Genomic DNA, 24,696 nt, shown 5'->3' on the forward strand with positions numbered 1-24,696 from the left:
TTATTGCTGCTATAAAATTTTGCACGTGGTTACATGAAAACCAGGTGAATGTTCCTGGTCAGAATCACTTCTCAACCTCCAGCTCCCGGGTGTGTGAAGCCTCGGGGGATTACTGAGCTGCCAGAGTCATTGCTGCTGGTTCCTTCGTGACAAAAGGAAATGGGACATCTATCCTGAGCAGATTTAAATCTTTTAATGCTCCTGGCTCAGTCAGGGCAAGTCTTTTATTAACAGAACCTCTGCAAATGCCATTTTTCAACCACGGGGTTAAAAGATGCTTGTTTAAAACCAATCTGTGTGGTGACTGAGACCCGCTAATGCATTCAAAGTGATCTCAAATCACATGCTGAGAGGATGATTCACCAGAGATCCGCCCAAATTAAGGCAGCTGCCAGCACAGTCACCAGATCTCAGCTCTGTCAGGCCCACGTTCATCCCTAAAACATCTGTGTTTGGGAGGATTTCTTGGTGGCAAGTCCCTAACAGAGCTGAAAGGAAAGAAACATGAGGTTTGGCTCAGTTTGTCCGTGGGACAGAGCTTTCACCCGGCTTGCAGCGACTGCATGAGCAACTCCCATGGTTTAATGGAAGATAATTAACAGAAATGTGGGTGTGATTTGGTATTTCAAGGGGGACTCTGAGTCGGTGGGTGACAGGGAAGTGTAGAAACCCTACCGTGGTGCTTAAGGTGTCTTCAAGCACTGTTTTGCATGAGGAATGTGGGAATTGTGCCCTGGCTTGTTTCAGTGTGGTATTCACAAGGCTTTTCCTCTCTCTCTTCAGTTGCTCTGACTAAAACAGCTGGCTGGTCTTGGAGGGCAGGAGAGGAAAAAGGTGACATTTTTCATTGAATCACATGTAGAAGTTCAGAGGGTTTGGGAAGCTGGCTGAGGAGCACAAGCATTTCCAACACCAGCTGACCTGCTTTTGAATTGACAGGGTGTCAGTGCAAATCCAGCAGTTGGCCTGCACGGAGCATCTGCTCTTGACACCGATGCTGCCAAGATTGTGCCGTTCTTGTGGCAGTTCCACCCCCCCACACCCCTTAAATTCACTCAGTTCTTGTATCTGACTCGTTCCAAAAACAGCTCTGGCGTGCAGAAGCTATTAAACGTTGCATGACACCTTTTGCACAAGTAAATTTGATTGTGGGCAACATTTCTTTTCAGCCACTTTTGTCCCCTCTTTTTGGCCTCCTTTGCTCTTGGCCCCGTGTGCTCTCATACAAAGCTTTCCTTGCTTGGGTCTGTGGTGTTGGGGTTTATTAATGCAACCTTCTGGTGAAAAGCTTTCAGCTCTCATAACCCATGGCTATGTTTTTTTGCTGTTGATGTTGCCCATTCACATTTTGCACAGAGGAAATAACGGGCTCTACAAGGCAGCTGAAGCTGGGTTGTTGGAATAATAAACCTTCCAGTACTTAAAGGTTATCACCCAGGGGCTTGGTAGAATAATCAGCACTGTGACCAAGCTGGAACACAAACAGATCTACTTAAGCACAAGGAGAAAGAGCTTTGGTGCTGAGGGGAGGGAGCCCTGGCCCAGGCTGCCCAGGGACGGTGTGGAGGCTCCTGCTCAGGAGGTTCCCAACCCCACCTGGACACATTCCTGTGCCCCCTGAGCCAGGGGAAGCTGCTGGAGCAGGGGCTGGGCTGGAGCAGCTCTGCAGGGCCCTTCCCGCCCCCACTCATTGATTCCACGACACTTCACGTACAGCGCCGAGGCTTTCGGTGACGTTTGTGACAAGCGGCCGCTGGCACACGCAGAGGTGCCCGAACAGCGGCCTTTGGGCGCCTGAGCCCCTCCCTCACAGGCCTCGGGCCCGGCCCCCCGGGGCACGGCGCGTCCCGCCCGCAGCCGCGGCGCAGCCCCGCCCCGCGCCGTGACGTCACCGCGCGCGCCCCGTCCTCCGCTCCCATTGGCTCCGGGCGCTGGCTGCCGGCGGCGGCGCGGCCAATGGCGTGCGGCGCGGCGGGCGGGAAGGCCCGCCCTGCGTGAGGCGGCGCGCGGCGGCCGCGGCTGACGGGGCGGCGGGGCCGGAGCGGCCATGAAGGTGACGGCCGGGCTCGTTCCGCCGGGGAAGCGCCTTTCCCCGCGGCTCGGGGGAGGGAGGAGGGGGGCGAGGCGGCGCGTGACGGGCCCGGGACCCCAGTGGGCTGGGCTGGACTGGGCTGGGCTGGGCCGGGCCGGGCGGGGCCGCCCCCTCCCTCCTCGCCTCAGGCTGCTCGGCCCGGCCGCGATCGCCTCCCCGGGCCTGCGCTGTTACTGAGCAGCGCTGTCTTGCCGAGGAGCCCCGGCGCCCTCCCTCCCCTGACTCAGCAGCCGGGTAGGGCCTGGTTCGCGGCCTGAGGCCCCCGGCCCCGCACGCTGCCCGCGGCCGATCGCCGGCGGCTGAGGGACCGGCTCCGAACGGCCTGAGCCGGGCCTGGGGCGGTGTGGGGGGGGTTGGGCCCGGGGGGGCGGCGGGTGTGAGCCCAGCCCCCAGTGTGCGGGAGCGGGGGCTCTGGGGGTCCTGCTCCCCAAAGGCACTTCTCCGCGGCCCGTGTGCTGGGCTGAGGGTTGTGGTGACCGGAGATCTCTCAGTTCGGCGGGTTCCTTGATCTCCGAGAAAGCTTTGCTTGATCTCGGGCTGGGTGTAAGGACGAAGTTTCAGCTAAAAGGAGCAAAACCCTTTCTGCAGTTGTGCTGTCGATCTGCCGGCGTTGACAGCACCACAGCCGTGCGAGGGGCAGCATACGGCCTCCAGCTTCTTGGGGCAGGTGTCTTTCTGAGGTGAAATTCGCATCTCGGGTTACTAAACACCCCTAAAGCCAAAAACATGAGCAGAGAAGTTCAAATGCAGTGTTATGGGTATGATGAGAGAGGAGAGCTGGTGGCAGCTTTTGGGACCAGAACATGGAATCCGTGGCTGATGTTGTTGGAAAGGCTTTTGATGCAGAAGTTGGCAAAATTGTAACTAATTCTCGAGGGAGTGTGGGTTTTGTTTGGTGCATCTCATTGTGACCTGGGCTGGTGCTTTTCAGCACGGTCTCATTTCTTTCATGGGGTAATATGAAGAGTCTAGACACTGTAATTCAATTATCAGTTAATGATACTAGTGCATAATGAACCTGCAGCCGACTTAGCTTAAGGAGGAAAAGAATGCTGCCCATGTTGCCCTGCCTTTCACCTTACAATGACAGAATGCTTGCCAGTAGGTGTAAGGAGATTTTCTGTTTGACACCAACAGCATTCATGTATATCAAATGGCTAACAAAACAATTTCCCAGGTCTGTATGTGTTTAGTATTGACACCAATGTCTGAGTGGTTGTTACAGACTCTTGGATGAATGAAGTGGAAGAAGCAGGTGTTGAACTCTTGTGCAAAGCTTGTGGTAGCAGCTGCCTCATGTCCTTTTAGTCGTGTGTCCCACTGCTGCAGTGACCCCCTGAAAAAGCATTGTCATATAATGAAGTAAGTTGAATTCTGACAGACCCTCTTGGTTCATTGGTTTATCTTTCTGTCATTTGTATGTGGCTGGTTTTAAATACTTTAAATGTAAAGCTGGCCCATCAGTTTTTAAGTGGGGAATTCAAGTTTTAACGTTTCTGCAACTGAGAGCTTTCCCTTAAGGTGAGAAGAAGTACTTTTCAGAAGTTCCAAGCTGTAAAACTCAGAGCTCTCGGGGATAAAGTCATTGATTTTCAGAGTGTATTTCTGGAAAGGGAATTGCTCTTATCTAATAGACTGGGGTAGTCATGCATAGCTTGGTTTGTATAGGAAAATTAACAAGCTTAGTTTCCCCTCTCTATTACTGAAAAGTAGAAAGTCCTGGTTTGGTGGTGGTTTGATGGTTGTGAGGGGAGTGTGCAGGTGCTCTGAGCAGCTGTGTGTTCAGTGGGTGCCTGGGCTGCTGGAGCTGATCCCTTTGCACACTGTTGGAACGCAACTGAGGAAGGTTTTCTCACATGGGGAGGGTGCCTGTCCCTTGGAGGTGTTGTCTGATGCCATGGATAAGTTTTGCTCTTGAAATACCTCTAAAATGAGCCTATTGGGTTTAATTTGTTGCATGTCTATTTGCTGTTACTGCTGTTACAGTGTAAAGTGTTGCACAGCTTGGCAGTGGGATGTCAGTGTTCAGTGTTTCCCTGTATTGCAACACTCTGTGTCAGCTTACCACAGAACAAGCCAAGTACTGAGTTTGGCGGGGGGGGCTGGGAGGTGCTTTTCATGTCCCATACTTCAGGCCCTTACATGAAGGGGGTGGTGTAGAACTTGTCTGCTCCTATGGCATTGTTTCTCCCATCATCTTTCTAAACCAGAGTGGCGACTTTTACCTTTCATGCTCAGAAAGGTGATGTTCTGGCCTGGCCCCAGTTATTAAGCTGCCACAAATGTAACAGGACGACGTTTGTTTCAGAGCAAATGTGAAGTGTGATGTAGAAATTAGTCCAGTTACTGCAGGAATGAAAGCACCAGCATTACTGAGCTGCAGTGCATGTTCTGGTTGGATTAGGTTTTACAGCAAGAACTACCAGTCTCAAAAGTAATGATTTCATGTTGTCATGCTCTGGAATGAAAACCAGAACAGCTCTAGCTTGGCTGCATTCTGAAAGGAACCCCTGAGGTTTCTTTCAGTGAGGCACATGACAGTGATTAAACATGTGACCTGAACAACTTGGGTCCAAACTCCAACTCTGTAGAACTTGCACTTCTGATGGGGACTTTAGCACTAAAGGCTTTCAAGGGTAATAAGTAGCAATTTATTTATGGATTTGGCATTTTTGGTAGCATTTCAAGATTAAGTTCTGTGACTCAAACCTGGAACCCAGTCAGTGCAGAGTGAGTGTATTTAGAGTTATTTAAAGTTAGACATTGTGTAAGACAACAGGGAGCCTTGACAAACTTTCTCTCTCAGAAAAACTAGACCATAACTAGTTTCTAATGGAAACTGGTTTATTACTTGGAATTTTGAAGATCCAGAAATGGTGTTTTTTAGAGCAAGTTTCCTTGTGAGCCAAACAAGAGCTGCATGAGTTCTGAAGAAGATGCTGCAGGGCACAGCTGTGCTGTAATGATGATCAATTGTTGTGTTGCTGCCTGTCAGGTTTTGCCCCCTCCTAAGACTGGCTGTTACTCGCTTCTGTCTTTGTTCCACTACTGCGTTACCTCCTCAGACTCCTTTTTGTGTGGAGCTCTGTGACAGAAGGAGCTGTGAAAGCTTGGAAGCAAATCTTGCTGCTCGGGTTTGCAGCTGGGCAGGGGAGGTTCTGGGGCCCTGTCTGACACTGCTGTGCTCAGCTCCTGGCGCTCTGGGGATCCACGCCACGTGCTTTGGGGATGGTGACAGATGGAGCCAAGTAGCTCACAGTAACAAGCCCCATCTGATGTGGGCTTTCTGATATTCTCTTTTGTGCTCTGTGAACGTTTTCAGGCGGGAGCTACTTCCATGTGGGCTTCCTGCTGTGGCTTGCTGAATGAAGTGATGGGCACTGGAGCTGTGCGTGGCCAGCAGGCCGGCTTCGGGGCAGGCGCCGGCCCCTTCAGGTTCGCGCCAAACACGGACTTCTCGGCCTACTCCTCCCCCTCTGCCACGGGCACCAACGTCGTCTGCAAAGCCTGTGGAATCTCCTTTTCTGTTTTTAGGAAAAAAGTGAGTATACTCCCTGTTCTGTAGTGATCTTACTGCTATGAACCAAGCTGTAGGCACAGTGGGAGATGTGTGTGTGTTGTCCCCTCAGACAAGGGAAGCCGGGCAGGTAGCCAGGGAGGGAGGAAGTGCCTTCTTCAGAGGTCACAGGAATTAGTGTCAGACAGGATTAGGAGTTAAGAGGTCTGACATTCAGTAATCAGTGACACATTGGATCTAGTCTGACCTAAAAATTAGTAGATCTGAATTCCTAAGGTATGTGTTTTAGGGTCAGAATCTTGACCGTTAAAACAAGCCTGATCTTGAAGATGGTGCCAGACATAGCGGTTGGGTACTGGAATGAACAAAAGCCAGTGATGGAACAGTCAGAAACTGGCAAGATGGTGTCACAGCTTCTTTCTGGGAATACTGGTGTGATTCTGTTTGCTTCCTAGCCAGGTTTAGTTCTGTTAAATGCCATTGCACCCTTCATTTGGAGGCAGGTTAGTGGGTTAATGCAGATAAATGAAATTGAGATGGGCAGTACTGGTTCTGTGGATCATGACTGTCCAGCATTGTTATTCTGTCAGGCCATTTACCACCTAGGTAAATCACTATGAAGGCTTCCTTTGAATTCTTTCAGTTAATGGTGGAAGAAGTATTGTATTTAAAGTTTGGGGACTATATTGTTGTTCACACCTGTCAAAAGAGCAGGGACACTGAGTATATTCAAATGTACACTAAGAATAAAAGTCTGCTAAGAAAGACTAATGGTGAATTGTGCAGCCCAAGGAAGGGAAGAACAGGGCTGAGATCTGTTTTCTGGGACACAGAGCTGAAAGGTTATTTTCTCTTTCTCCTCAGCATGTGTGTTGTGACTGCAAGAAGGATTTTTGCTCAGTTTGCTCGGTCTTACAAGAGAATCTCAGAAGATGTTCCACTTGTCACTTGCTGCAAGAAACGGCCTTTCAGCGACCTCAGTTAATGAGGCTGAAGGTAAAGGATCTGCGTCAGTACCTGCTCCTCAGGAACATTCCGACAGACACCTGCAGGGAGAAAGAAGATTTGGTGGATCTGGTGCTGTGCCACCACGGATTAGGGGCAGAGGAGATGGACACTGGGAGTTTGCATTCGTCACGGTCACAGACTTCGGGGTTTTTTACCCATCCCTTTTCTATGTCGGTGTCGGTGTCGTCCCAGGGAGAGCTCGGCAACAGACGCGGCAGCGCAGGCAGCGCAGCGCCCCTACGGGTACGGGTGAACATCTGCCTCAGGGTAGGGCAGAGCTTGGCGTAGAATGGTGGGGGTGGGAAGGGCCCTGCAGAGCTGCTCCAGCCCCTGCTAAAGCACGTTTCCCCCGATCAGGAGCCTCCACGCCCTCCCTGGGCAGCCTGGGCCAGGGCTCCCTCACCTCAGCACCAAAGGAGTTTCTCCTTGTGTTTAAGTGGAACTGTTTGTGTTCCAGCTTATGTCCATTGCCTCTTGTCCTCTCAGGTGAGACAACAGAAGTGCTGCCCCATCCTCTTGACAAACACCTTTTAAATACCTGTAAGTGTTAATGAGACTCCAGGCTGAGCAGCCCCAGGTCCTGCAGCCTTTCCTCCTCACACAGATGTTCTTCTTTAATAGGCACCTCTTTAAAATAAAATGCCTTTTGTACCTCTTCCCTGAAACCAGAAGATGACTAGGCCAGATGACTAATTCAGATGGTAGAGGTGACTTAAATAGATACAATTAGGAGCAATTAAAACTTCAGAATGCCATTGTCATCGGGTTGGTGCAAAGGAAGATGGTTCATGAGGGATGATCTGGTTTTATCCTCATCAGTTTTATTTTGTACACAGGGCCAAATGGAAACATCTTCTATAAATAATGAAGAAGAAGAAAGTGCCGAAGAGCAGGTGAGAAACAATAAACCTGTGGCATGTGACACCGTGTGAGTGTTTAGATCTCTGTCAGGGTTCAGCACCACGCTCCAGTCCCTGCCAGGCTCGCAGTGGCTCGCGGTGCGGAGCTGCATGTTCTTGCTCTAGCAAGAGTAAAGCTTCAGCTGAGCTGCTGCAGCTTCAGGTAGCAGCAGATCTGGGACTCTGAACTTACTGGGATGCTTAAAAACAAACATTTGCCCTGTTTCAGACCCCTGGATTGTCCAGAAAGCGAGTGAGGGCATCCTTGTCTGATATCTCAAGTCTGGAAGACATTGAAGGGTTGAGCGTGCGGCAGCTGAAGGAAATACTTGCCTGTAATTTTGTCAACTACTCAGGATGCTGTGAAAAATGGGAACTTGTGGAAAAAGTGAGCAGACTATACCGAGAGAGTGAGGAGAACCTCAAGACACGTAAGTTTATCTTTAATTCTTTCTTAAGACTGCTTACTTCCTGCTTTCTGCCAGCTGCCAACAGAAAGACGTGGTATCTAACTCTGTCTGCTCAGCTGGAACAGCTGGCAAGTGGGCTGTAATGATTCAAGGTGCATCTAGTGTAGCTGAACCTGGGTTCTGGTGATCAAACAAGGCTTTCCAGGCTTCTACTGACTCTTCTTTTCCAAAGCTCAGACAGTTGCTGTCACTCTGAAGGTAAAATGCAGAACTAAGAGCCAGTTCCTCAGTGAACACGAAACTTGGCACCTCTGTGTCCTTTCTTAGGTTTTGCAAAGCATTAGTGAGAGCTGCTCAGCAGCTGGCAACAGGCCAAAGCCACTCGGGTCTTTCACTGCCCTACAGAATTAAAGGCTCCAGTGGCAGGAGTCCAAGGCCAAGGGGTTTGGTCTGGGTCCATGTTTTCAGGTGGCTGTGTGGCAACAGCTCAGTGCTGAGCATTCTCCTCCACTGTGACACAGCCACTGCCCAACTCCTGTTCACCAAGGTATCAGCTGAGGAGCTGTTTGATGTCGTTACCAGCTTGAATAATGGACACCTGGCTTGTCCTTCCTGGCAACAGGGACTGGGGAGAGGCTGGGCCACTACAGAGCCAGATTGTGCCAGCACACACTGCAGGGACCCTGGGAATGAGGGTGAAAGAATCAGCAAGTGGTGGTGGGGAGCTGGTTAGTGAGTGTCAAAATGAGACATAAGTGAGAGCCTTGGTTTGGTCATGAACTGGAACTGAAACCTGTCTGAAACCAAGCTTTGACCTCAGCATTCTTGGGTTTGTTTGGCTTTTTTTCAACATGGTCTGATGGAGTGAAGGGAGTTGTGAGCTGTTAGTAATGAAACCTGCAGGTTTTGTTCAGTTCTGCCACCTTTACAGGCCACTTCTGGCTTCTGCTGCTTCATCTGCCTTTCTGTTTCATCGGCAGAGGAGAGGGTTCTGCCACAGGAAGGGAGCTCAGAGGCAGAAAACCAGCAGTCTCCGAGTTTTAATCCAGCACCTTATTTCACATCATCATCTTCTGAGCTGAAATTGGTCTCTGGGTTAAAAGAATGATGCCAAGGATTGGCTGTTCACCGAGGGATGGTGTAGTTCTCGTTCCCTTGCTGTTGTTGAAGGAACAGAGATCCATTCTTGGCTGTGATGAGGGAGCAGCACTACTGCCTGCAACATTAGCCATCTGAAGGTAAGTGCTGTGCCAGGGCCTGAATGGGTGACCTCCCTCTGTGTTGCCTTTCAGAGGGGGAGAAGATGCAGCTGAACGACAACGACGACAACCTGTGTCGCATCTGCATGGACGCCGTCATTGACTGTGTCCTGCTGGAGTGTGGCCACATGGTCACCTGCACCAAGTGTGGCAAGAGGATGAGCGAGTGCCCCATCTGCCGCCAGTACGTTGTCAGGGCCGTGCACGTCTTCAAGTCCTGAGCCCAGGCCTGGGGAGGACTCTGGAGTTGCTCTGTGGGTGGCTGTCAGCTCCTCACAGCTCTCAGTAACCACGGCAGGATGGAGAAGGCTGGGAAAGGCTTTCCTAGGGCATAATGCAGCGTGTGCTGGGGCAGCTGCTGCCCTGGCGCCGGCCACGGCGCTGCTGGACTTCCCTGGTCACCCCACAAACTGAGTCAAAGGGTTTACAGCAGCTCCTGCTCCCTCTGAAGGACATCAGCTCTCCTGGCCCTGGGCAGAGGCAGCCAGCTCTGCCCTTAGTGCGTTACCTTGTCTCTAGTGCATTAGAAGCAACAAGTATATCTGTGGAATATTCAGCTTTTCTGTGATCATAGAATGTAACTGTTTGACACTGTCCCAGCTGCAGTGTGAACAGTATCAGCACAGTAGGAAGCACTGCCATTAACTGTGCCCACCCCGAAGCCCTTAAGCAACCTGTTGTATGCCAAGTGCTTGGTTCTGAATGTCAGTCACCACACCTGTGCTGCCTGGGCCCTTCTGTCACAGCACAGAATGCTCCATCCCTTCCTGGGGCTCAGCTCTGGGGCAGGCTGCTGCCCTGTGCTGCCCCAGTACCAATTATTATGTGGTTTTTTGTTTAGGAATAAAATATTTTTGTAACAAGGGGCCCTGTGGTCCTTGACCCCCTCGATCCTGCCTCTGGTAACTACAGCTGTGAGGTGTTGCTGTGAGTCAGGACACAACCTGCTGCTAACCTGGGGTGGGACAGGGCTAAAGGAAACAGCATTTGCTGAAAACTTGTCACAGACTTTTCACCCAGGCCAAGTCCCTATTACCCCACCCTGTGCTCAGCCCTGAGGCCAGGGTCCTCTTCATGGACCTTTAATTAATCCTTAAAGAGATGAATGGTCCATGGAGGGCACCTGGGGCTGTCAACCTGGGGTTGGGGGGCAAAAACAGGCCCTGGGCTGGGGCCAGGCTGCCTCTGGCCAAGTGTTACAAAAAGGAGGTGAGACCTGCTCTGTCCTGGTTGGATTTCCTTGAAGCACAGTTGAAGCTACAGCCTCTGCTTTGAGTTTCCTACGAGCTGGCAAAGTGACAGGTTGTGCCAGGACTGAAGTACCCCAGGACTCTTACCTCTGCTGCTGTCACACATGCTCTCATCCTTTACAGGAAAAAAATTAAGCTGGCTTGGAAAAGAGAAAAGTGGCTCCTCCAAATAAAATCCACAGCTTTGACCCTGCTGGTTGTGTCTCAAAAGGGAGCAAAGCTCCTCCTGGCTTGATTTTTTAGAAGTGATTTTTTAAATGGTAATTCCTGGAGTCTCAGCTCAGTGGGTGCAGCACTGGCCCAACCCACCCCCTGTTATTGCCACGCTGATCCTCAGCCACACAAGCTTAATAAAGATTTGTGATGGGCTCCCTCAGCCTCTGTCTCTTTTCTTAACTGGCTGCTGGTTCCTCAGCTCAAGCTTTAACATTCTTTTTGAGGTGTGGCCCTGGAGCCTCCTCAGGGCACGTTCCCACTGGAGGAGACTGTAAGATGGGGGATTTCCTTTCCCACCTCCACAATAAAAATGAAGCAGCAGAGGCCAAGGTGCCACAGTCACCCCCCAACCCCAGCTCCCACCCCCCAGGAACAGAACCCACAGAGCCAGCGCCTGTTTTTGTACAATTGTTTATACAAATTCAACAAAGGTAAAACTGCATCAGGAAGGTCTACGAAAACAACACCGTACAACAATGGCACTTATGGATGCAGAATCTTACACTCAGGAAATAACCATGTTCTAAACCTCAAATGAGAACTCAACTCACACTTCAAAGAAAGAGAGACTACGGTTGACCATTTATTCTACGGCTGGACTCACTGTATAAATTAAATTTCATATTGAGTACAAGAGCTCATGCTACAGAGTGAAACCCTCCTATGTGCAAAAGCTGGAATTGGAATTCTTTTCTTTAAAACTTTGAGAAAAAAGGTGATTTCTATACAGATAAAACTTGGCAAAGTGTTTTACTTCAACTATAATTTACACCTTATTTCCACAACATGCTTATGTCACTTCTGAAGTATACAAAGCAGGATATAAACTTCCATTAAAACATGCTTGAAGTTGAAAGTATGAACCTACTTTTTGTTTCCTGACCTGGGCACATTTGTAGATAGATACTGTCTACGAAGTATAGGTTAAGTTCTCGCCTACCATAAGTAAAGATAAAAATTGGCAATCGAAACCGAAACACTGGTAATGCATTCAAACATTGCATAAATAATCTTTAAACAATTTTTGTACAAAAATAGTTCTGCATAATGTTAAGATGTAACAAAACAAAACGTGTTCAGAAGGCAGAAATGCAGTGCGTGGTCCACTTCAATGACACCAACTTCCTCGTAGTCGTCGTTGTTTAAGAAATGAAAAAGCAGAAATCAAATTTACACTACCAAGCACATGCTGTGGTACTTTAAATAACAGTATTTCTTGGGAGATCAGTCGTCTTCCGGGTGTGAACAACTCTCACCAGTAACAGTCGCCTCATGGCTTTGCATAAGAGCCAGTGCAGGACACCCCAGGTGGACTGAGCCGGTGGCACAGGTTGGAATTCGTAGCGTGGGTAGTTTCGCGTTGGTTTTCCTCAACAAGAGTCATAAAATTCACTCGCAGGATTTTCCAAGAGTCCAAGTTCCCCGTTGAAAATAAAATCCCTACATGTTCTTAGCCCCTCCCCCCGCCCCGGTATTTACACAGGTCCTTTCACTAACTCAGTTTTTGCAGGAGTTTTTCTTCCACTTGCCCAAACTGAACACTTACGGACATCTCTGCAATGAACTGCTCGCAGCCTTCTTTTGTCACTTGCTTGCAGTACCTCAGGTCGATCTGGCAGATGTTTCCGCAGCGTTTGAAGTAAGACAGGCACTGGTCAGTCACCTTATTGCAGTCTGCCAGGGAGACAACAACACGGGTTTGTTTCATCCCAGCTGCGGTGGCTCCTCCTTGCTCCTCCCATCGGCCCCACCACCCAACCCGCCCACCCCCCCGAGCCTCTGGTGTAAGCGAGACAAAGCAAAGCTTGGGAGCAAACGTGTGGAGCTGCAGCAGCGCTGGAGAAGCCCCCGTGGAGGGCAGCTGCGAGGCAGCTGAGGCTCGCGGCTGGGGAAACGCTTCCCGCGGCTCTGCTGCCATCCCGAGGGCTGGAGCGGAGCCGGGGCGGGGGAGCACCGGGTGAACCGGCTCCTGCCGAGGCATTTCCCCGCCTCCCCCCTCCCCCTGCCGCTCACCTGATAGATTAATTTCCGTTAAGGAATCCCGCGTGGTGGTCCCGACGGCGGTCAGCAGGTTAATGGACTGATCTGTGACGTGGTTACAGTAACTGAGATTGAGTTTGGAGAGCAGGGGCATGTGCCTGATGATCAGCCGCAGGGAAGCGTCCGTGATGTCGAGGCCGGCCAGGCGCAGCTCCACGATGTTCCGCAGCTTGCTCCGGTTGTCGATCTGACCTGGGGAGGGAGGCGCAGGGTCAGTCCCACGCGCCTCACCCCTCCTCCCCAACAGCTGCGGGTCTGTATGAAATGCACCGTGACACACGACACCGCCGCCCTACGTCCACTTCAGACGCTTTTGCCTGTCTGGAGCTTTGGAGGGGACATCGGCAGGAACACTTGGCTATTTTTGGAACAGGCACGTGGACTAAAGCCACCTCCTGATCTCAAAACAAAAAGGGATGAAAGTAACTGCAGGGGCCCAGCGGAATTACGAGTCGGGAACAAGCAGTAGCTGTGCAGAGCATGCCAGAAAGCAGATCTGATTTGCTCAAAATTTCACCTGAGCTGATATCCGGGCGAATGTGGCATGACCCACACAACTGCTCCTTCCCTGAACTGGAAGAAAGTGTTTCCATACTCTCTAAAGTACACCCGTTGCAGCCTGAAGAGAAGAAAGTCAGACAGAAAACCAGCACAGTGGGCTCAGACGACTGTTCAGCAGCCAGAGAACATCACTCGTTACCCAGTGGCTTCCAGCGAGGAGGTGTTGCAAGTCACAGAACCACAGACCGGTGGGGGTTGGAAGAGACCCTTAGAGATCACCCAGTCCAACCCCCCTGCCGAAGCAAAGTCCCTGCCCTCGAACACCTCGTGCAGTGGCGCGGCCCAGACCCGCTGCTGGGGGTGGTTTCTGCCCCCTTTTCCTCCCCAAGGCCCTACCAGCAGAACAGCCGCAGCAGGGCTGGGACAGGGCTGCCGCCTGTTACCTGGCCGGTTGTCCGTGGGTGGTGACAAGAGGTCTCTCATTTGTGCGTCTTTCAGTCCTTCTGCCCACTGCACGTCCAGGGTTCGGAGTAAAGGACAACTGGAACTACAAAGTGCCGACACCGCTATCCACGAGCACCCTGATAACAGCAGGTCTCGAAGACCTGCAGATACAGAAGAAGTTGGAGCACTGGCCCACCCAGAGGCACCTGTGCTGATCTCAGCCACCACACAGAGGTTGGGCAAAGCCAAGTGCTGCTCTGACCCCTTCCCACTCCATCCCCCAGGAGTCTCCCCCTGCTCAGCTCTCCCACCCTCTGGAGCTTCATCACTGTGGGGTAACAGCAGACTCTCCCCTCCACTCATCACAGGCACTTCCCACAGCAACGTGACAAAGACCTGCCTCTAATTAGTTTACCCAGAACATCCAGTAGTCACAGTCACTGCTTTGGAGCCTGTTCTAACTTCCTGATGCTATTCCTACCCACCTTAACTGCCCTCCTGGAGGACTCAGATCCCCACAGACACTGCAGCTTAGATACAAAGTGGTGTGCTAAATTCAGTGAAGCTGCCAAAACCCCACCGCTTACCTGGCAGTCTGTTGATAAGCCAACTCAGCTGCTTTTTGGATATATTTGTCCAGCTGAGATCAAGGGTTACAGGCTGTCTCCTAATAATGCCGCTGAGCATAAGTGGAGTGATGGATTTACAATGGTTTAAATCTATTTTGGTCCATAATCTTTTGTCACAGCACCTAACCAAAAAGAACAAAAAGCCAACGGCGCTTAATTCGGCACTTGGTTGCTTTCCTGAAAGACTTTAAACAGTGTCATTAAAGAGGAAGGAAAACTACAGCATTTAACTGGAAATAGTGAAAATACAGCGGAGCAACTCTCATCACACGAGGTCACGGAGGTCTGGAGTTCCTCATCAAATACGTAATGCAGTAAAGCCTGGAATTACTTCCACAGAATTACCACTGTCAACAGCTCTGGATCCCGTGTGAAGTCATCACAGTACTCACTAAAATCCCATTTTCTAGCCTGCAGCCAAGCCACACCTCCTTGCTCACCTTCTGTGCACACAGACTGGTGTTAAACGTTGCTGTCCCCATCTCCCCTGCGCTTTCCTTAAGACCAGTGAATGCTGTAAAGCTCAGGAGAGGGAGGATCTGTATCTGTTGCTCCTGCCCATGTGGTTTATGCAGGTTTTTTTGCACTGTCTGTATAGCTCTCTGAGGGCAACAAGAAACCCTGAAGAAATGCAATGTTAGAAAACACTGCACTCAGTGGGAAAGGCATTTACCAGCCTTCTGTGACACCAAGCAGCCCACGGAGGAGACACTCCAGAGACATCATCAACCTCTCAACCTTCCTGCCACCGAACACCCGTCCCAGTTTGCCCGTCTGTGAGCACATTGCAGCGGAACCCAATGCCAGACAGTGACACTTCACTGAAACGTGTCCATCTGTCCACTGACACTTCCTGCTGCTCTACAGCCACCGACTGTGCCAGTGTTCACACTGGAACCCCGAGCACTGGACAGACACAGCGTGAGCACACAGAGTTACGGAGGGATTCCTCCCTCAGCTCTGCTGGCACAGACACAGCGATCGGGGTCGTGCTCCACGTACCCTCTGCAGAGAAACAATCGGCATAGACCTTCTGAGAACACCGAGGGCACTGGGAGATCTTCCTTTTATCTCAATGGATATTTAATAGCTGAACTGAACAAACAACTGCAGCGAGTCCTGGGGCAGAATGACACCAAGACTTAGCGTGACCTACACTGTCCGTTCCGGCAGGCAGGAACATTGTGGTGTGTAACGGCAGAGCAGCCGCCCACAGGGTGACGCTGAGCCTCACACACACACAGTTCCCATCACAAACGCAGGGAAGGGCTGTTTCTGTTTGAGAAAGCATCAGAAGATGTGCTAAGCTGTCCTGACACTACTGGTCACCCCTTCTCCTTGGGCTTCAGCGACAACCTGCGCACCTCTTGTAGGAGCCTCTGCCAACCCTGGAGCCCACCCCGCGACCGTCAGCCCCAGCTCGGACTCCCCCGCTCCTTACCATCTGTTCCAGGTCTTGCAAACTCTCATACAGATGCACAAGTCTCTATGACTGAGGTAGCTAAAGACAGCCATCCAGACTTCCCTCTGCATCACGTGGGCCGCCCCGTCATCCAGGGGCAGCGAGTCCGGCGGGGGGCTGATGGGGGGCGGCCGGATCACGTGCCGCTCCATCTGGATGCATTTGGGAGGAGAGAGCGAAGGCGGCGGGCGGGCGATGCCCCGGGGTGTGCTCCGCAGGCTGGGCAGCAGCTGGTGCCTCAGCTCCCGGGGAGTCCCGTTCAGCCCTTTGCTGAACCTGTGCAGTCTCTCGCTGTTGTTCAAAGCACGTTTCGGCTCCTCGTTCTCGCTCTCGGGTTCAGATTTGATGGGTTGGTGGTTCTCGTTGGCAAGGCTGTTCTCGGTTTTTTGGATCTCCTGGTTAAGCTCCTTGCTGAGCTCCTTGCTCAGTTCCTTATTGGGAAGGCGCCTTTTCCTCCTCATCTTGAACTTCTTCTTGTCCCTGGGCTCGGTGCCCTCCGTGCTGGGACCTGCAGTGGGCGAGCTGGACCGTGACTGGTCGCTGTCCTTGGACCTGGGAGGTGCTTCTGGCAGCTCATCCTCTGGCTCCTGCTTCAGGCGCCGCAGGGGTTTGATCATGGCCGTTCGGTCATCCGGAGCCTTCCACGATCGCCGCTGCGAAGGAAGAGACAGGAGACGACTGTTTGAGCGAGAGGGTTCTCAACGACACTTCACAGGCTGATGCTCCGCACAGGCAGCCCAGCCCAGGGGTCAGGCTGCCTGCCAGCACCAGGCCTCGCCCAGCTCAGCACAAGGGTACATTCACCGGCCAAAGGTATCGAGTTCAAGTGCCATCATGGATGAGGAGCCCAGCTCTTAGCTCTCAGGACTCCAAGGGAGTGATAAATGTGTTTATTCACCATGCACAGTCCTGCGGGTTTAAGGGCCGTACTCGTTACACAGTGGATGATGTACACACAGGAGACAAGCAGCACGCTGCCCACAGCTTCCTCCCCAGCAGGCCACAACAAACCAGGCTTGGGACCTGTTCACTGGGCACCCACTTTAAACAGCAGCTGACATTCAGTTCCTGCCCAACAGGCAGAAGGTGAACTCCTGGAACACCCTGAACCACGATCACCAACTGGCACCGTGGCTGTGCCCCTTACTGCTGGATACCCACTCACAGCCGCCTTTAATTACACTGTACCTGCTCCTTCACATCCTACCGAACTGCTCCTCTTCTCAAGCTTCCCCCCACTTCAGTGCATGCAGAGCAGAGACAGGTCTGACAGCGCCAGCCTGAGGAGACCTCGTGCTGACCAGACCTCCAGCACAAGGCAGGCTGACAGGGGTTAGCTGGCACTGCTTCCCTCCCTGCTCACTGCTCGTAACAGCAAACTGCACTTTGCTTGCTCATGGTAATCACATCTCTCTGATGCACACCAGACAAGAGGTGTAAGAGACATACAAACTCAGACCAAGGAAGACTTCAAGTCTAATCTCATCACTAAAAGCAAGAGAGAAGCCACCAGCTGTTAAAATGAAACTGCTGTAATAAGAAGAGAGATTTGGTCTGGCAAGAAAAGGTGAACTGCTGTGACACACTTGCTACATGGGAGGGTTTATGCTTTTGTAATAAACAACTGGCTCAAGTCAGTGGATGTGCTCCTGTGCTTCAGACTGGGCACACAGCACAGAACACCCATCACCCTGCCTCTAAATTAACATGGTACAAAGGGAGAGGTTAATTACATCACCAGACTACTGGCAGCTTGCAGCATCCTTCACTCGGGGTACTGATGAGTGCTTGGTTTAAAGGTACCAGACTTTGTTATCCTGCCAGAGGGAAGAAAAACCTGTGTGCTGGGTCACCCTGGGTTCCCTGGGGTGCTGGGGGGACTCCAGGGACAGACTGCTGAGGGGCTGTGTGGTGGGACAAGATTTGACCACACAGGAAGAGTGAAACATCAGTAGAGAAGCAGGGTTTTATTCCTTGGGTCATCAAAACACAGCCTGCTGCTGTATTTTAATATGGGACAGCAGCACAGAAAACCAGACACTGCAGCCAAATAACCCTGGAGAGTAAAGGTTTCCATGAGGGAGGTATTCTGTGCTCTCAAGATGTAAATGGGATAATAAAAACGCCTGCAGTGACACACGGACATGACTGATAGAGAAACTGGCTCACCATTCAGCTCACATGAGGAGAAGGGATTAAAAGGGACTGAGAACACATCTATTAAAAAGGCCAAGTACCTTCTTCCTGAAGAGTTTGTCTTCTTTTCCAAGTTTAAGCTGTTGGAAGAAAGAAAAGTAAAAACCCCAAAACACGACATTTCTTGTGCTGTCTGGTGAAGGTTTGAGGATCCACAAGGCTTCCTCAGACACTGGGGGGGGGGTCTCATGGAGCAATTCAAGCAATCCATGAACACTGCAGGGAGTCCAAAGGGATGAGGAAAGGAAAGCATGGCCAGAAAGCAGATGTGCTTAAGCTGGTATCGTGAATTTTGTGCTCTCACTCGACCAAAGCAACCCCAATCCCTACACACACTCTACTGTAGCATTCCCACTGCCAAGCCTTCCAGGGCAGACTGACTGCTGCTCCTTGTGAGCTGCTCGTGCAGTACAAACCAGCCACTGGTTCTGAGTTTAAAGCCATCAGCCACCTGCTCGTGAGAAACACTCCATCTAGCTCCTTACTTCTACCTCCTTAAACCAGCATTTCTGTATATCCCCAGTACCATCTTTTGCAATTCACATGACAATTCAGAGTGTCCATGCCTGGCCCAAGAGCTCTGACTCTTAAATTTGTGGAAAAAACCTTGTCTACACTGCTGCTGTGAGCAGCTCCTCCCCTCTGCAGGCTGCAGAAGGTGTCATTTCTGAAGGTCTTGAGCTGGGTTAGGAGTCCTGCCCATCCCCGAATCCACCACAAAACACGCTGCCACACGCCACCAAGTGGAAAGAGATGAAAAGGTTTCCACCCAAAATGGCATTTTCACCTTGTTCCTACTCCCAGCACCTTGTAAAAACTGGAAAGCAGGTTCCCCAGTGTTTTGAGCAAAACAACAGTCACAGCCCCCGAACACCACCCCAGGCGTCGCTGCTCAGGCCGGCGCCCCGGGAGCCTGGCGGCTTTCAGCAGGGGAGGTAAAACATCGCCGTGTCTTTTGGAACAAGCTGGGATTTCAAGATGAGCTACAAGCCAGAAGGCAACAGACATCAGCCCCAACCAACCCACGCAAGCACATGAGACAGGGTTCTGCCGTACCCGCTTTCTCATCGTGGGTTCCTGGGGCTTCTCAAACTTCCTCTTCCTCCACAGATGCACCTCGTCCGATTTTCTCCTCAGTATTGAGTCAACTGGAGTCTTTTTGGAATGTTCCTCTGATTTCCTCCTGGGAGTTTCTTCACAATCCCCTTTCCTTTTGGCAGCATCTGTTACTTCCTTGTTGTCTCTGTTCATTTTCTGCTCCTTCAGCAACGAGCCCGGGAGATTTGACGCGTATTTGAATCCTGGTCCGCGCTTTTGCTTGTAGGCCAAAGAGACACAAAACACAAACAAACTTTATATCTTACGCCTTTCTCAGCTCTTTAAAGTTGCCTCCAACACTCCAGCATCGGTGGGGCTGATCACATTTGTAAAAGCAAAATGATTCAGCAAGGACTGAGGGTAGTTTCAACCTTCCTAAAGTTGTTTTTCTAGTGCCTGTCTCGGTTTGCAGAGAAATAACGTTTCACTAATCCCAACAGGGTTTGCACAACTGCTTCTGGACTCAGGGGTCTCATTTATTTGGTTTTTTAGAAAGTGTTTTCTTCTTGGAAATCACCACCCAGCAGTGCACAGAACTAACCTAAGTAATGCCCAGGTTCTGGGTGGAGTGTTGGCATGTGGAACGAGAACACACAAGTTATGAAAGAGCAGAATGCCATCAGCTTATTTCCTTCAACTCAACTGAATTAAACACAAAATCAAAAGCTGGTATTGGTTAAAATTAGATCTAGAAGCCAGAGGGAATGTTGGGGATTTTGTATCTCATTCCAGCAACTCTTATTCCCATTAAACTCACTTTTCCAGTTTTCCCTGCGTGGTTGCACTTTGGACACTCCCAGCAGTTCGGCAGCTCATCGTTAACCACACCGTCCGATTCCTTCACCTGGGGAAAGAGAGGCACAACTCCAGTCACAACCGTGCTGCACAAAGCTCAACGGGTCACACGACTCAGAGACATTTTGTACAGCTCAGCACTGTCTCTGATCAGCTGCTGCCCTCCCAGTGGCTGCAGGAAAGGGCCCAGATCAATGCAGGTGCTGCACCATCCGGCTGGTGCTGAGCCAGCCCTCGGTCCTGCACAATCACCCTCCTGATGCTGGCCAAATTGGTATGTGACAACAGGGTCCAGGTGTGGGCTTTTTATGGAGGTCACTGACAATCCCAGCTAACAAAGGGCACATTCTGCTCTTGCGAAATAACATCCCAACAACCCAAACCAAAACTCAGGACCGTAATGACACCATCTCCCAACATCCTCTCCCACCACTGATTTGCAAAGCTCAATCCTGTCCCCCTCCCAAGTGAGGCTGAGCCTGATCTTTTAATAGGAAGGGATTTTTCCCACACACACACTCTCACATACATTAATAGTGTTGGGCATTTTTAGAAGCAAAGCACCCTGCACTGTAATCAAGTGTTCCTTGGGAGTATTTTTCTCCATGGATCAGAACTAGCAGTCCCCAAGCCTCCAGCCCTCGAGCTCATGTGCCAATAAAAATGATGGTTGCCAAGTCAGCTAGAGAACAGGCACTTTTATTCAGAAGACTGGACACATGAAGGCATTTTTAAGGTTTCTCACACCCACAGCTACCCAGCCAGTGGAAGGAAGAGAAATGCTCACTACTTCCCTGCCTCGCAGAGACTCTGACATTTTGCCTTTTGAAAGAGAAGACACAAACTCAGTGTTGTTACACTACAATAGCAGCACAGTCCTGCCCTACGCAGTTGAAAAGCTGCTGGTTTCTCAATTTCCATATAAGAGCCAGCAGTACTTTCCAAATGGGAGATAGGTGTTTCTGAAGAGGCATTTCAGTGAATGGAACTCGAGGGTGAAAAGTGGAGCTAAGCTAGAAACACCTTCCCCACACACACAGGCTCACCAGTGGCATATTCACATTTAATGCTTTAGCTATATGTTCAGAAGAAAGCCTTGGGGGAAAAAAAAGAGAGAAGATCCATTTATTACTGTTGTAGACAACAAAAACATGTTACTGTTGGGACAAAGAGCTGGGTACTGGCATCAGGAGCACAGTAGCAGGAGGTTGCTGCTGAAACCGTCAGGGGCAGAGATCTGCAGATTTTTCATGCTTCTGAACCATTCCCTCCTCTCCTCCCAGCTCCCAGCTGTGCAGGAGCAAGCCCTTGGCTTTAGGGCAACTGCTTCCTCAAGTCCCCGAGCCAGACAGCAGCCATTCTAGTTTCACCATCTAGCAAGAGTGATGACATGTCAGTCTCAGCAAGTCTTCTGGAGTTAATAAATGAGTAAATGAAGTGGGCAGAATTTAAATACTGGTTTTATCACAACTGTGAGCCTTTGAACCTTCTTTCCCATGGTAGGTGTAAGATACTCCAGGAGTTGTTGTATACATCTCTGCCTCAGGGGAACAATTCCTGGCCCAAGCCCAAGCTGGGAACAAGTTATTTCCCGCACTGAATATAGAACAAATGCTACTGAAGGGAAAACATTACAGCCCTGTCCTTTCTGTGAAGTTTAAGGAACTGAACAGATGTGAGGAACTGTAAGCAAACTAATTAGACACACACAAACCTGCCACTGAATCTGTCCCAAGCCTTTCAGGCTGGGTGGGAGCCAGTTCTGAGTGTTTGCTACAAACAGCAGGTGGGTGTCTGAGTCGCAGCGTGAGGCATCTTCAGAAAGGTATGTGCAGCACAAGGTCAGCAATTCACAGAGACTAAACACAAGACTGTGCAACTGTGAAGTTGTCTTGTTAGGGAATATGGAGACCCCAGGATACTGATGTGCCATCACTGAGCAAGAGCCATGAATTCTGGCAGTGCCAGGACTGAAACAACACAGGCAGCGAGACACACCTGGGCTGAAGCCACAAGCAGCCGTGCTGGGAAAGGTCTTTGTATTCTTGCTGTTGTGACAAGGCACCTGAATATTCACCCTTCCCATCATTATCTCTATGCCAACCTAAGATGTAAGAGAACAGGCCCCTACTGGGAAAAATGAACCCCTCTGCTTAAGGAAGCAGCATCAGACACCACACTCCCTCACACGTGCCAGCCTGCACTGCCAGCAGTGTGAGATGTAGCAAGTAAAATCCATCAATATTGGTGCAAAGATCTCACTGTCTCCCTCTGAAAACAACGCTGTGCTTGCAAAACACTCACCAGGACTGTGTCTAAAATCCTTCAGCACAAGGAGCCTCTTATTTTCAAGCAAAGCAGCATGTCAGAAACCTTCCACACACGTGTACAGAATCACACAATCATTTCCGTTGGAAAAGACCTTTAAGATCACCGAATCCAACCCCTCCCCTCACACTGCCAAGCCCATCACTAAACCATGTCCCTCAGCATCCTCAGTGTGGATGAGGGCTCCATCCTCTGGGCTTAAGCCCATGTCAAGGTCTCCAACAACACATAAACATGGCAACAGATTCTTGTCTGGCAGAAAATCACAGAACCTGGGAATAAAGAGCAAGGAAGGATCCAAGGAAGAAGCAGTTTTCTTTTTGCTGTTCTCCTGTGCACAGTCTCACCTTCCAAGATGATTCTGAGATCCTACCAGTGCCCTTTTGTCCCAGTAAACAAACAGCACCAGTTAATTTACCATTTCAGCTCGACAAAGTGTTGGGAAATGAAAACCTGAGGAACACTGCAAATCTACCACTGCTAAACTCTCAGAAACACCCAAAGCAACAGTGTTCCTGCTTACCAAAGCAGCACTCAACATCACACACAAATAGAAGAAAACACAGCACTTGCTTGATTTCACAGATTTGACCCACATCCTGTGCAACTAGTCCCAAATGTGGTGTGGGGAGAGGAAACCATACCCAAACTGCCACTACACAGCACTTGTGTCCTCTGGACTGAGCCATGAAGTGTCACTGACACCGCAGAGGGAGACACGAGGGAGCACAGGGCACTTTCAGGGAGGAATGGAATAGCAAAGCAGCAGTTACAAGCCAAAACTGAGGTACCTCTGAAACTGAGCAGCTCCTTCCCTTGCTTCATTAGCACCTGAAGCCTTGTTTTAAGCGGAGCCAAGCAAGCAAAGCTCCCTTTCAGAGCCCATCTGTGGCAGGAGCTGCAAGCATCAATTTCACAGAGCAAGGAGACAGCCACAGCTCTGGTTTGCCAGCTACCTACTTTCTGCTCTAATAAAATGACACACATGTAGCTTGGTGCCATAATATGTACAACAAGAAAAAGAAAAGGCCAGGAGAGCATCACCCCAGGCCTGCATAAAGAACATGCCTCTCCTCCCAGAGATCCCAGAAGGGCCAAAAGCTGCTTTTAGGGGCATGGTGTGTCAGAATACATTTTCTTTGACCAATCACTTTCAGCATGAATACATCAGCTACAGGAAATGGCTGATCAGCTGAAACAACCAGGCTCTGGAGAAAGGAGCCTTCCACATGCTCCTACACAAAGGTATGTCCCAGATGACACTTTTGCTACCAGCGAAGAATACAATTGTTCACAGGACTCAAGTCAGTCAAGGGTGAGCACTCCTGCAGTCTCAAACTTGCCCAGTTTGTTCTCTAGAGCTGCAGTCTTCCTACTGCAACATTTGCTCATATCATCTTTGAAGCCAGCTGCCACTGAAAGGCACATCTGTGCATGGACAAACATGGAGCAAACTGCTCATTTGTACTTTGTGGGACACAGGAACGAGCTACTGACACAGGATTGTGACTAACTCCTCCCAATCACATGCAGGTTTCTCTGTCCTCTTGAGCTTCCCCCATCCCAACTCAATCTCCTCACTTCCTTAAACAAGAGGCAAACAAGAGAGAAAGGAAAAACAAAACAAAAACCCACCCAAGACATTTGCCTGCACACACATTTCAGAGGCTGTCCAAAACCAGAGTCTCTGCTTACAGGGGAAGCTGTTACATCAAAGGATCCCCACCTGCCAGTCAGGGCTGCGTGTGTCACAGCTGTCACCCTGCTCCTCACACCAACTCTTTGCTCAATTAAGGTTCCAAAGATGAAAATGTGAAAGCCTTCCAACTTCAGGGCACTGCTCTCACATGGAGGTGATAACTAAACCAGTTTTTGTTTCCGACACGTATCGCATCTTTGTACTCACCTTAAGGCATCCAGGGTGTATGATTTCATTACAAATGGAGCATTCCATTAGCATGAGATTAAACTTGCCCTCTTCCTCTTCCACAGTGTCTTCTTTCCCAGCTTCTCCACACACCAGACACACAGCAGTATGAGGCAACACGGGCTGTTTACACAGATTAGAAAGAAGTCTTGATCAGGACATGGAACACGTAGGGAAACAGAAGAACTCAACGTGCATTTAAGGATCTTCACTTCAAAGAGGAGATAAATAGGGATTAATTGTGCAAACTCCTGAAGGCTCCAGCCCAGGAGAGCAAAAAAGGCAAGAAAAACTGGTACCAGTTGAGACTGGGTACCCAGGCAAAGCAGCCCAGGCCACGTTTCACAGAATGGAAGTGTCCTCCTTGTAACAACACAGATCATGGGACATCCCAAGGAGGGAAGAAAACACCTTTCTGTGGGTCCCTTGGATCTGTGAGCTGAAACAGGCATTGGCATGCAAGTCACTTTCCTAGTGTACAATGGGAGGGGAAAAAAAGCAACCTAGAACATCACTATTCACATCCATTAAGCTTCACAATCTGACAAGCAATTTGGCAGCTCCTCTATTTTACAAGCAGGGCAGACAGATGTTATGGAACTTGATCCAGGTCTCAATAGCAAGC

General features: G+C 50.3%; 2 protein-coding genes across 8 annotated transcripts in view; one reads left to right on the plus strand and one right to left on the minus strand.

The window, feature by feature from the left end:
• Window positions 1-1,976: 1,976 nt before the first annotated feature.
• RNF34 (ring finger protein 34) lies at window positions 1,977-11,496 on the plus strand. Of its 3 annotated transcripts, none has more exons than XM_062009609.1 (6): window positions 1,977-2,053; window positions 5,415-5,633; window positions 6,474-6,860; window positions 7,454-7,510; window positions 7,746-7,947; window positions 9,219-11,496. In XM_062009609.1, exons 1-6 carry the CDS (start codon window positions 2,048-2,050, stop codon window positions 9,404-9,406), a joined length of 1,059 nt encoding a protein of 352 aa, XP_061865593.1. In that variant the 5' UTR covers window positions 1,977-2,047; the 3' UTR covers window positions 9,407-11,496. The 3 variants fall into 3 exon arrangements, with proteins under 3 accessions (XP_061865593.1, XP_061865595.1, XP_061865594.1); XM_062009611.1 differs by having other exon boundaries at window positions 8,858-9,311; XM_062009610.1 differs by having other exon boundaries at window positions 8,907-9,311.
• The window catches only part of KDM2B (lysine demethylase 2B), a 119,014-nt gene continuing 105,400 nt past the window's right edge, over window positions 11,083-24,696 (minus strand). For 3 of the 5 annotated variants that reach the window (XM_062009603.1, XM_062009608.1, XM_062009606.1), the window contains 10 exons: window positions 24,051-24,194; window positions 19,779-19,865; window positions 18,980-19,240; window positions 17,965-18,003; window positions 15,707-16,380; window positions 14,224-14,387; window positions 13,636-13,797; window positions 13,209-13,310; window positions 12,665-12,883; window positions 11,083-12,325 (listed from right to left, as the gene is read on the minus strand). In XM_062009603.1, coding sequence (XP_061865587.1) covers window positions 12,144-12,325; window positions 12,665-12,883; window positions 13,209-13,310; window positions 13,636-13,797; window positions 14,224-14,387; window positions 15,707-16,380; window positions 17,965-18,003; window positions 18,980-19,240; window positions 19,779-19,865; window positions 24,051-24,194 — 2,034 coding nt within the window. In that variant the 3' untranslated portion in view covers window positions 11,083-12,143. The remainder of the gene's footprint in view (window positions 12,326-12,664; window positions 12,884-13,208; window positions 13,311-13,635; window positions 13,798-14,223; window positions 14,388-15,706; window positions 16,381-17,964; window positions 18,004-18,979; window positions 19,241-19,778; window positions 19,866-24,050; window positions 24,195-24,696) is intronic. The other 2 variants (XM_062009604.1, XM_062009605.1) reach the window with 2 other exon arrangements.

This window comes from Colius striatus, chromosome 17 (genome assembly GCF_028858725.1).
Source record: "Colius striatus isolate bColStr4 chromosome 17, bColStr4.1.hap1, whole genome shotgun sequence".
NCBI classification, from domain to species: domain Eukaryota; kingdom Metazoa; phylum Chordata; class Aves; order Coliiformes; family Coliidae; genus Colius; species Colius striatus.

Coding starts and splice junctions, on each gene's coding strand:
- RNF34 (XM_062009609.1), top strand. Junction 6,861..7,453: donor GCAGCGCAGCGCCCCTACGG/GTACGGGTGAAC, acceptor TTTTGTACACAG/GGCCAAATGGAAACATCTTC. Junction 7,511..7,745: donor AAGAAAGTGCCGAAGAGCAG/GTGAGAAACAAT, acceptor GCCCTGTTTCAG/ACCCCTGGATTGTCCAGAAA.